The sequence below is a fragment of the Callithrix jacchus genome, chromosome 5, assembly GCF_049354715.1.
Source record: "Callithrix jacchus isolate 240 chromosome 5, calJac240_pri, whole genome shotgun sequence".
NCBI lineage: Eukaryota > Metazoa > Chordata > Mammalia > Primates > Cebidae > Callithrix > Callithrix jacchus.
Genome location: NC_133506.1, coordinates 90,521,248 through 90,533,583, shown reverse-complemented (window position 1 = coordinate 90,533,583; position 12,336 = coordinate 90,521,248). Strand labels below are relative to the sequence as shown.

Genomic DNA, 12,336 nt, shown 5'->3' with positions numbered 1-12,336 from the left:
AGACTTGGGCAGAAATAAGCCTTTTTTTTTTTTTTTGAGACGGAGTTTCGCTCTTGTTACCCAGGCTGGAGTGCAATGGCACGATCTCGGGTCACTGCAACCTTCCCCTCCTGGGTTCAGGCAATTCTCCTGCCTCAGCCTCCCGAGCAGCTGGGATTACAGGCACGCACCACCATGCCCAGCTAATTTTTTGTATTTTTAATAGAGGCAGGGTTTCACCATGTTGACCAGGATGGTCTCGATCTCTTGACCTCGTGATCCACCCGTCTCAGCCTCCCAAAGTGCTGGGATTACAGGCTTGAGCCACCGTGCCCGGCCAAGCCTATTTAATAAGCTCTACATATGAAATTCTTCTGGGAAGTTGCTTGATTTTGCCTTGTTCTTTTGAATACTGAGAGCTTATACAATAAGTGATAAAGCTTTATTGAGTCATCTTAGAAGAGAAAAAAAAATTTGTTTATGTTTTGGATAACTTTTTTTGTAGCTCTGGTATTATGGGGAAAATTTGTTTATGCTACATGGAAGATCTCTGACTGTGATTCCATATAAGTGTGAAGTGTCATCATTAGCAGGTGCTCTTGGAAAACTCAAGCATAGTCAAGATCCAGGTAGAAACTTAACGTTTGTTTTATTAATACAAACCATTTTATTAACCTTTAGTTTCATATAGCTTCCAATAGTCTTTTATTTGTAAAGCTTGTTTTTAATTTTGAAATTTACCACTGTTTATTGAAACTTGTGAACAGGCCAGGCACAGTATCTCACGCCTGTAATCCCAACACTTAAGGAGGCAGAGGCGGGAGGATAGTTTGAGCCCAGGAGTTCAAGACCAGCCTAGGCAACATAGTAAAACCCCATTCTCCACAGAAAAAGGAAAAAAAAAAAGTTTGAAACTTGTGAATGGTCCAAATTGCAGGTACTGTTGTAAGCTGAAGAGCTACATTGTGTGGTTTTTTTTTTTCTGAGATGGAGTCTCACTGTGTTGCCAGGCTGTAGTGCAGTGGCTCGATCTCGGCTCACTGCAACTTCCGCCTCCCAGGTTCAAGCAATTCTCCTGCCTCAGCCTCCCATGTAGCTGGGACTACAGGCATGCACCACCACACCCAGCTTATTTTTGTATTTTTTACTAGAGATGGGGTTTCACCATGTTGGCCAGGATGGTCTCCATCTCTTGACCTCGTGATTCACCCACCTTGGCCTCCCAAAGTGCTGGGATTACAGGCGTAAGCCACCGCGCCCGGCCTACACTGTGTTTTGAATGCCAGTTTTCTTCTTACTTTAGGGGCAATGGGAGAACCCCCAAAACAAAATCAGTAATACCTCTGTCCTCCCTTGTTTACTGATAGGTTCATCTGTTGGCTTAATGTTGTTGGACATACAGCCTTTTCACTATATTATGATTTACTTATCTGAGGTTATCAGTAGAATTACGTGGGCTTTAAAGTCTCTCTTAAATTGTATGAGTGGGTTTTTTTTAATTGTTCTTTGTTTGATTGTTTAGTTGGGTAAAAGTAAGTGTAAGTCAGAACATTCCAGAAATTGTGCATTTTGCATATTCTTAGGAACTCATGTCGTGCCCCATTTTGTAAACTGGGAAACACCTCAAGAATGTGGACTTGGAGCCCAGAACTCAGAGCAGTCAAGAAGAATTGTAAGTTTCGTGGGTGAAATTGAAATATTAGTATGAATGTTGAAAAACAGAAAAAGACTGAATTATTTTAATGACTCATATCCTTACAACTCTTACAGATTTGATGTTAATGGCAGGACAGTTTGAGGCTTGAACTCAGTAACCTTACATTCTTTATCCAGAAATGCCACACGTAGTGTATTAGTTACATTTATTTTCAAAAGTTTTTGATGAGAGCAAAATGTGCTAATCTCTTTGGAGTGTTTGATATCTTTCTAAATGTATATTGGATCTCTTGTATTGTTTTGTGATCCTAATCAATTTACTTAATTCCAGTTAAGGAGACGAAAAATTGAAGTGAGTTTACAGCCAGAGGTTCCACCATCCAAACAACTTTTGTCAACCGTAATGGTAAATAAATAATAATAGAAATATGAAAAATCCAACTCAAGTGTTTTAAATAAATCCTATCTACTACTACTCATTCTGTCTTATTTTTATGATTATCTTTATAGCTGTAGCTAACATCTGTGTATGTCTTAAGGGTGTCAGAGCTGATCCAATATTTTGGCTTCTTTGATGCTCGCTGTCACCTTGTGAGATTGATATGGTGTTATCTTACCTGTTTCTTATTTAACTTTGCAGTATCAACTCCAGCTTTGCCGAAATGCATGAAAACTGTTAGTTATTTGACAGAATGTTGTGCCAGGAAACTTTTAAGTTGAGAGTGAGATTATTAATGTGCCAAACGGAATCCTTTAATTCTGCCCTTTCAGAAAGATTCAGAAAAACACATTGAAGTAGAACTACGGAAATTTTTGGCTATTAAGCAGACACCTGACTTTCATACTGTAATTGGGGACACAGTAACAGGACTTCTGGAAAGGTGTAAAGCAGAACCATCATTTTATCCGCAGAACTGTCTGATGCAGCTTACCCAAACGCATGTGCTTTCTTACAGGTAGCTATTTTTGTGTACCACACAGTACGTGCATGACTCTTCTGACCTTGTTTTTTATAGTTCTTATCTTCTGAAACTCTGAAAAGGCTTATAAATTATCTGCAGTTGAGAGTCTTAATGTGTATTAGTTATTCAGATTTTTTTGTCTTAGTCTGTGCCCCGACTTAATGGAGATTGCCTTACAAAAGAAAGATGTACAGTTGTTACAACTCTGTCTACAGCACTTCCCTGACATTCCTGAATTGGTCACCTGTGCTTGCTTAAAAGTTTTCCTAAGGTAAGTTACACTCTAATGGTCCGTTTTCTTCACTTTATAATCTGTTACATTATTTGATTTCTAAAACTTCGATGCTTAGAAAACGAAATTTTTCCTAAAAGTTTGGTGATAAGGGTTAACCTCTTGCTTTCACTTAACATCATAGCATTGCTGATGACAGTCTTCAAGAAACAGATGTCAATATGGAGTCAGTTTTTGACTGTAGTAATTCTGTACGTGATGAGAAAATGGAAGAGCAAACTGAAATTCTTCAAAATGGCTTCAATCCTGAAGAAGATAAATGCAATAAGTGTGATCAAGAGTTAAATGAAAAGCCCCAGGCCAAAACAAAGGAGACCACTTTATGCCCTGTGATAGCAAAAAGAGCAGCTCTACTGTATCCTTTGAAATAGAGCATCCTTCTGTTTCTCTTTACAGAGTATAGTTATTTGCCAAGCAGTAACTAAGGAGTAACAAAGTAATTTAATATTTTTCTTTCCTTTTCCAATTTGTTTTTATTTCTGTTTGAAAATAGATTATGTTCAGTGCCACATTAAGTAAGGTTTACTTAAACCTGTTTTAATTAAAAAGCTATACTAGGCTGGGCATGTGGCTCATGGCTGTACTCCCAGTACTTTGGGAGGCTTAGACAGGAGGATTGTCTGAGCCCAGGAATCCGAGACCAGCCTGGGCAACATGGCAAGACCCCCATCTCTACATCAGATTTAAAAAAAAAAAAAGGAGGAGAAGAAGCTATACTAACACAGAAGCTCTATCAATTCTGAAGATTAGTATTCTGAATAAATACCGATTAAAGTATTCCATGTGATCTCCAATCATTAGGAGAGTGGTGATAGAGCTCTTTTAGAGACATAAAAGTTTTGTGTAAATTATTGAAATAAGCTTTTCCTTTAGTCCTAAGTAATGCAATTCTTCATTCAGCGTATAGTGAAACATTTCTTCTGCCTCATTTGAAAGACATCCCAGCACAGCATATCACAGTAAGTGTTCATACAAGTTCTATAGAATTTTACTTCCAGTTTAAATTTTGCTATTTAACTGTAACCAGCTGTCAGAGCATTCTAAAGGTTATCAAATTATTTCATGTGAATAAGAGGTTGTCCAGCTCTCATGGCAAACACGTGCTAAGAAAACTAGAGTGATTCTAGGCTGATAGACCATGGCATATTCCTTGTGCCAAACTTGAAGGCCAAGTTAAGCTTCCTAAGTTATAAATGAGTAAACACTAAAAAGAGTTGCCGAGAGAAGGGTTCTCTCTCTTTTAACTATTATTTATAAACAATAAGCTTATCAACCAGCACTATCCCCAAACCAGATGAGCTCCTCATTAATGTGAGGGACTGCATTTTATTCATTTTTGTGTCCAGATGTCTGGCATATTTGTTTGATGTATAGTTAAACTGAACATCCTCTTACAATTTTTTTTAGTCTCTTGATTGTTTTATATAATAAGAGGAAGTTTTTCTGTCAAAGTGATAAATTGTCCATTTTTTTTCCACCCAGCTGTTTCTCAAGTATTTGTACTTCCTTTATCTGAAGTGTAGCGAAAATGCTACTTTGACTCTTCCTGGAATACACCCTCCTACCTTGAACCAGGTGAGATTATTTTTTTACTTTGATTTGGTGCTGGGAACAATCTGTAAAAAAAGTTGTATTCAAGGTCAGCACCTGTATTCAAGAGCTGACTTCTTGTCTCCTAGGCCATAGGAATCTCTTCCCTCATAAAACCAGACCACAGCAGTTAGAAATGGAGAGGCTCTCATTTACTAGATTTCTAGATCCATAATTCTACACCATAGAATTTTAATTTATCTTAAATTTTTGATTCTTTATGATCCTTTTCCAAGAATTTCCTTAACCTTGATGTGAGACAACAGGAAGGGGCTGTTAATATCTTGCACCCTTAATTATCTCTTAAGAATAAGAGAATAGGATGGGCTTGTTGGCTCATCCTGTAATCCCAGCACTTTGGGAGTCTGAGGCGGGTGGATCACCTGACATCAGGAGTTTGAGACCAACCTGGCCAACATGGTGAAACCCTGTCTCTACTAAAAATACAAAATTAGCCGGGCATCATAGTGCATGCCTGTAACCCCATATGCTTGGGTGGCTGAGGCAGGAGAATTGCTTGAACCTGGAAAGCAGAGGTTGTGGTGAGCTGAGATCACGCCACTGCACTCCAGCCTGAGCAACAAGCAGAACTCCATCTCCAAAAAAAACAAAAAAGAATAAGAGAATAAAGATTAGTAAAAAAATATTCCCAGAGAATCCTATGGTAGTCCCTCTTTAAAAATAATACTTATTTGAGAAACAGTTAAAAAAAATAAAAAAATAATATATTCACCCTCCTACAAAGGCATGTCTATAGTTCCTTGTCTTTGGACATGTAAGAACTGGAGGCAAAGAAATGTGGACTTGGAGAAATCTGGGGCCAGCTTGCTCCCTGCAGGCTCAAGATCAACCATCCCACATAGAAGCAGTAAAAACAGTAAATTGTTTCGGTTTGGTAATATGCTATTCTAATTAAGGATTTTAAACACTGAATTTGGCTACTTTTCATTTAGAAAATAACTTTTTTTTTTCCTTTTTAAGAAGGCAAGGTCTCGCCCAGTCAACTAGAGTGCAGTGGCAATCGCAGCTCAGTGCAGCCATGAATCCTGCCCTGAAGTAGTCCTCTGCCCTTAGCCTCCCAAGTAGATGAGACTACAGGTGCATGCCACCACACCACATTAAAAGACAATATTTTTCTTTCTTCTTCTTTTTTTTTTTTTTTTGAGACGGAGTCTCCCTTTGTCTCCCAGGCTAGAGTGCAGTGGCACAATCTCAAGTCACTGCAACCTCCACCTCCCAGGTTCAAGCGATTCTTCTGCCTCATCCTCCCAAGTAGCTAGGATTACAGGCATGTGCCACCACGCCCAGCTAATTTTTATGTTTTTAGTAGATACAGGGTTTCACCATGTTGACCAGGCTCGTCTTGAATTCCTGACCTCAGATGATCTGCCTGCCTCCCAAAGTGCTAGGATTATAGGTGTGAACCACCACGCCCGGCCAAAAGTCAATTTTTTTATTTTAGTTTTTCTTTTAGGGACAGGGACTCCCTGTGTTGTCCAGGCTGTCCTCACACTGCTGTGCTTAAGTGATCTTCCTGCCTTAGGCTCCCAAAGCACATGGATTACAGGCATGAGACACTTACCCGGTCTAAAAATAAGTTGTTTTTTTGTTTTTTGTTTTTATTTGAGACGGAGTCTTGCTTTGTTGCCCAGGCTGGAGCTAACCAACATTAAGAGTTTATTTTCTCTTTTTTAAAAAATAGAGACAAGATCTCACTATGTTATCCAAGCTGCCCTCAAACTCCTGGGCTCAAGTGATCCTCCCTCCTCAGCTTTCCAAAATGTTAAGATTACAGGTGTGAGCCACCATGCTTGACCAAGAGTTTCTCTTCTGTCTAAACGTACACAAACTTAACTTTCTCTTGTTTTGTCTAAATGAATGAGATTATAAGTATGTGTGCTATTCTGCAGTTTGGTTTTTTTTCACTCAACAGTATTTTAGACATTTCCTGGACCAGCAGACATAAATCTGCCTCATTCCTTTTTACTATTTCATTTTGCAAATGTATATTAATGTATCTGTGAATCCTTTATTGGTGGGCATTTCTGTTGTTTACCATTTTTTGCTGTTGCAAACCTTCAGTGAGTATCTTTATACAGATATTCTTATATATTTATGAGAATGCCTGTTGGATAAATTCCCACAAGAGAGATTATTGGATGGAATGGCATGTGCATTTTTAGTTTTCAAAATGCCAGACTATCTTTCTGAAGAGTTGTGACCACTACCACAAGCAAGGTCTGAGACATTCTTTTTCACATTCTTAACTGACATCCAGTTTTGTCAAACTTACTCTTTGCCACTCAGATGGGTAACAGGTGTTAGCTCATTTTATTTTGCATTTCTTTGATAATGAGAGAAGAGAACCTTCTCTTGTCCATTTATATTTCTTTCTGTGAATCTGCCTAGTTGGCTTCTTAGTCCATATATTTATTACATTTTCTGTCTTGTGGTATATAAACAGTTCTTTTTATATTAAGGAAATTAGCCTTTTTCTATCATATGCATTGTAAGTACTTTTTTTCTATTTGTCTTTTTACTCTCTTTAGTATAATTTTTGACAGACACGTTTTCATTTTCACGCTTTTAAAATTAGTGAAACTTTTCCTCTATGACTTCTTTATGGTTTATATTATGTATAACCCCTTCCCACTCTAAGATTATGAAAATAGTCACCAGTTTTTCCTACTGTATTCATGGTTTTATTTCTTGTGTTTAACTCTTTGATACATACAGAATTTAATTTAACATAAGGAGTTTCATAGGGATCAGCTCCCTGTCCCCAAATGGATGACCACTTTCCTGGGTACTTTGTCATTACAGTGAAATTTGCATGTTAACTACACCGTTGGAAGATGGAGGACTACATAAGAAACTTTTATAAGTGCTTAGTAATAATCCTAGTTTATGGTAGCTCATCTGTAATACACAACACCCTGTCCTTGGGGGAAAATGTATTTTGCAGAATAGAAGATGAGTGATTTTTTTTTTTTTTTTTTGGGTAACTGAACATTATCAAAACTGAAAAGTAAAATTTTTAAAAATAAAAGATAACTACTGACCAGGCACAGTGGCTCACACCTGTAATCTTAGTAGTTTGGGAGGCTAATGTTGGAGGATTGCTTGAAGCCAGGTGTTAAAGACCAGCAGGACAATAACACAAAACCCCATCTCTGCAAAAAATGTTAAAAATTAGCGGGGTGTGGTGGTGCATCTGTAATCCTACCTACTCTGGATGGCTGCAGCTATCTGGGAGATGCAGGCAGGAGGATCACTTCAGCCCAGGTGTTTGGAGGCTCCAGTGACCTATGAATTGTGCCACTGCCTATTTTTTTTTTTATTAAAATAAATTTTTTAAAGCCAGAAATTACCCTTTTTATATTTCTTAGAAATTCCTCTATCTGTAAACTAAAATGTTCAGATTTTATTTATAAAGCCTTATTTTTCCCATAACTGTTTGATATATTTATGAACTTTGTAAAATGAATTAACCTGAAGTTAAATTTAAAATCTTAACTAACTTTCCTTTTCCTATTTATCTTCAGATTATGGATTGGATATGCCTACTTCTGGATGCAAATTTTACTGTTGTAGTAATGATGCCAGAAGCAAAAAGGCTACTGATAAATCTTTACAAGCTTGTGAAATCTCAGGTTTGTGATTATTTGACGTATACTGATTTTATTTGTATCCAAGTATCACCTGAATTACAATTTTATTCTTAAAATTGATCCTTAAAAAACTTACTAATAATCATGGAAGATTTCTTTCTATATAGACATTATAGTAAAAGATACTCTGAAACTTTTTTCTTTAGATATCTGTTTATTCCGAGCTCAACAAGATTGAAGTAAGTTTTCGGGAGCTACAGAAATTAAATCAAGAAAAGAATAATAGAGGATTATATTCAATTGAAGTGCTGGAGCTTTTCTGATATTACCAGTTCTCCTTCATAGACATTTTATAAAGCTCTTTTATGTGAACTCTTGCTTCATCCAGGCAAGAAAGGTGTTTTGTTTGCAACCGTCTCAGTGTCCAGAAACGTGTCAGTGAGTACCTGGCCCATAACTTACTGATGCTCCTGGGTAGGACTGTAGGTTTTACATGAACCTATTCTAGGTTGTGGACACTGGTGTGGAGAGGTTCTGCAGTTTTTTAAAATACGTAACTTGGTTGGTTTTAAGTACAATTATTTGTGTATTGATAAAAACTCTAATTTCTTATCATGTGTTTTGAATTGCTTTTCTTTTAATAAAAAATGATCATTGAAGCAGTGATTCTAGGAAGAATGTCATTTGATCTAGTGAGAAGCTGCCCCTGCTCATTTGTTCCACAGCTCATCTTTCTTTCATACATATTTGTAGTGTGTCTTCTGCATGGACCTCTTCTGCCACAAGCAGGGCAGAGAGGGGTCCTTATCCGGGCACATACTTGCCTCCTGCCATCTCCCCTGTCCTTTAGGACAAATGAAAAGTTCAAGTGAGATTCTACAGCCCAGATTTACCGAAAGAATCCAGATGGTTGAATTTACCTCGCAGTAGTGAAAGCTGCATTTTAGGTCAGGCACTCTGTGTAAACTTTAGTCACACATGTGGCCATTAATAAACAGGTCTCCTCCATCATTTTTAATCTCTCAGTAGGCCTTAATGGAAAGAAATACCAAAGGAACAAAAAATACAAAAAAATTAGATGGGGGCTTGGTGGTGCGTGCCTATAATCTCAGCTGTTTGGGAAATCGAGATGGGAGAATCACTTGAACCCAGGAGGTAGAGGTTGCAGTGAGCCAAGATGACACCACTGCACTCCAGTGTGGATGACAGAGTGAGGCCCTGTCTCAAAAACAGAACAAATAAACAAAAATCACATTCTTTTTATGTAATGGAACCTTTGCTCAGCTGCAATGCAGTACTCAGCAGAAATGAAAATGTGGAGACCACAGCAGGTCTCCACAGTGCATGTCCCCTTTTTATCTTTTTTTTTTTTTTTTCTGAACCATTCAAAAATTATTTGTAGACAGCCAGTTATAAAATTATGAGTTCCTAAGCTTTTCTTTATAGGAATTTTGAGCTTTTGCCTAGTGGATCTTTATTTTGTATCTAAGAACCCATAATTAAAGAGACAAGTCTCATTGATCTCTGACCTCTTAGCCAGTGAAAACAAGTAAATGACTGAAATGCGGAGGCAGTCCCCAGATAGACATTTTACTCTTTGTGACTTCTGATTTAATTGTGTACTTAAAGACTGGCTTCTACCAAAAGTAACTTATCTGGTAGGGAATCAGATGCTCGATAAAATGCGACTATCTCAGACAAGACTATAAACTATATTATGGTTTACAGAATTATATGCCATTTTAATTGGAGTAGAAAATTGTAAATGCCTTTATTTTATTATTTTACTTTATTTTTGAGACGGAGCCTCACTCTGTTGCCCAGGCTGGAGTGCAGTGGTGTGATCTTGACTCACTGCAGCCTTTGCCTCCTGGGTTCAAGTGATTCTCATGCCTCAGACTCCCAAGTAAGTGGTATTACAGGCATATGCTACCATGCCCGGCTAATTTTATATTTTTAGTAGAGACAGTGTTTTACCATGTTGGCCAGGCAGATCTCAAATTCCTGGTCTAAAGTGATCCAACTACCTCGGTCTCCCAAAGTGCAGGGATTACAGGCGTGAACCACTGCACCTGTTCATAATCGCCTTTAATTAGTAGTTGTAAATTATTTCTAGATTACCTGCAATCTAAGTTACTAAAATTAAACTAGGATTTTATAAAGCTATGCAGAGACTTTGATAGACTGACTCCTTCAAGGCAAGGACTAAGCCCAGGACCACTGGGACATGACAAGTATTCAGTAAATGGTGTTAACAGGTGTTCAGTAAATGGTTAGTGAATAAAGTTTTTGAAGGATAGATTGTATCTAACTACAGAGTAAAATTCTGACGGTTTGCTATAGTTCCTTTTCTTGGAAAGGAAATCATCCATGTTTGCCATATATAGGCAGTGTGCCTTCTTCCTCTAGGCCAAGAAACACTATATATCTCAGATTGGTTTCTGATAATATACTATATACTACATCTATAAAAGAGTTGTTATTTAAACTGACATACCGTCTAGATAATGACCCAGCTAGCACAGTGGCTTATGTCTATAATCCCAGCATTTTGGGAGGCTGAGGTGGGCAGGTTACATGAGGTCAGGAGTTCAGGACCAGCCTGGCCAACATGGTGAAACTCTGCCTCTACTGAAAATACAAAAATTAGCCGAGCATGGTGGTGTACACCTGTAATCCCAGCAACTCAGGAGGCTGAGGTGGGAGAATTGCTTGAACCTAGGAGGTGGAGGTTGCAGTGAGCCAAGATCGTGCCATTGCACTCCAGCCTGGGCAACAAGCAAAACTCTGTCTCAAAAAAAAAAAAAAGAAAATGACTTCCTGTTATGAATCTTAGCTGTTTTCCGAAGGAAATGTGGGCTTACGGATTATTACTACTTAAGATGCAGCATTTATTTGCTTTTTGCCTCCTTAGCCTTCTTTGTACATGTTTATGTACATGTTATGACATCATTATGGTTGAGTTCATTCTGGATCATGTGTCCAATTCTTTTTTGAAGTTTAATTCTTAAAAAATTGCAAGAGAAAACAATGAACACCCATACACCCTTCATCTAAATTTACCAATTGGTAACATTTTACTGATCTATACATTTTTATCTTTCGCTCCTAAACCATTTGAGAGTTGTTTGCAGACATCCAGACTCTTCAGCTTAATCCCATAAACATTTCAGCTTAATCCTCTAAAACAAGGACATCTTCTGGCCAGGTGTGGTGGCCCATGCCTTTAATCCCAGCACTTATGGAGGCCGAGGCGGTGGACCATGTGGTCAGGAGATCGACACCATCCTGGCCAACGTGGTGAAACGCTGTCTCTACTAAAAATGCAAAAATTAGCCAGGCATGGCGGTATGCAGCTGTAATCCCAGCTACTCCTGAGGCTAAGGCAGGAGAATCGATAGAATCGAGGAGGCAGAGTTTGCAGTGAGCCAAGATCGTGCTACTGCACTCCAGCCTGGGCAACAGAGCAAAACTCTGTCTCAAAAAAAAAAAAAAAAACAAAAAAAAACGAAAGGGCATCTTCTGCAGACCACAATACAATGATCAAGTTCAGAAAATTCATATTAATGCAGTACTGTTCTCTAGAGTGATTACAGTCTGTATTCAGATTTCCACAATTGTCCCAGTAATGTATTTCATTAGGAGGAGGGGATGTTTCTGGGGGTTGCACATTGTTGCCAAAATGAAATTCTTTTTTCATGCAAGTATCTTTCCTCGAATTCCGTACTTGCCAAGCAACTGACACTGATTTACTTTCCCAGAAACAAATACCAGGATGAGGAGGCTCTGTATGAGAGGTAATTACAGTTTCCTAAATTGGAATAATCCCTGTAAATTGACAAATTGAAATTCTTTCTAAATTTAATTTCATGTGAACCTAATTATCTTTGGCTACTTTTCATCTCTGGATGAATTCATATGCTTTGGGTTGTCAGTGCCAAATTTGTTATGCCTTTTTTAATGTATTCAGACCACAGAGCTGACAGTATCTAGTTTTTTCTGGTTTGTTTGGTTATGCACCAGGTAAGGTATAGTTAGTGTACAGATGTGTTTTATACTACTTTAAAATGAATTTGGACCAACTGGGCACAGTGGCTCATGCCTGTAATCCAAGCACTTTGGGAGGCTGAGGCAGGCAGATCACTTAAGCTCAGGAAATGTAACTGCCACATAGTTGGGTAACATGAGGAGACCCTCTTTCTACAAAAATTTAAAAATTACCTGGCTGGGTTGGTGCATGCCTGTA

At 38.1% G+C, this 12,336-nt stretch overlaps 1 protein-coding gene and 1 non-coding gene across 3 annotated transcripts in view; both read left to right on the top strand.

Annotated features, from left to right (window-relative positions):
- The window catches only part of NOL11 (nucleolar protein 11), a 45,649-nt gene that overhangs the window by 16,440 nt on the left and 16,873 nt on the right, over positions 1-12,336 (top strand). Inside the window, exons 9-18 of one of the 2 annotated variants that reach the window (XM_002748678.6) lie at positions 485-608; positions 1,563-1,651; positions 1,967-2,041; positions 2,407-2,591; positions 2,743-2,868; positions 3,014-3,244; positions 3,770-3,848; positions 4,372-4,464; positions 8,025-8,132; positions 8,297-8,756. In XM_002748678.6, the coding sequence (XP_002748724.1) occupies positions 485-608; positions 1,563-1,651; positions 1,967-2,041; positions 2,407-2,591; positions 2,743-2,868; positions 3,014-3,244; positions 3,770-3,848; positions 4,372-4,464; positions 8,025-8,132; positions 8,297-8,413 (1,227 nt within the window). In that variant the 3' untranslated portion in view covers positions 8,414-8,756. Of the gene's footprint in view, positions 1-484; positions 609-1,562; positions 1,652-1,966; positions 2,042-2,406; positions 2,592-2,742; positions 2,869-3,013; positions 3,245-3,769; positions 3,849-4,371; positions 4,465-8,024; positions 8,133-8,296; positions 8,757-12,336 lie in introns of those variants that run through there. The other variant, XM_017972776.4, reaches the window with a different exon arrangement.
- Positions 5,212-5,342, top strand: LOC118154364 (small nucleolar RNA SNORA38). The gene has a single exon (XR_004744231.1). It is a non-coding gene; the product is annotated as a small nucleolar RNA SNORA38 (small nucleolar RNA).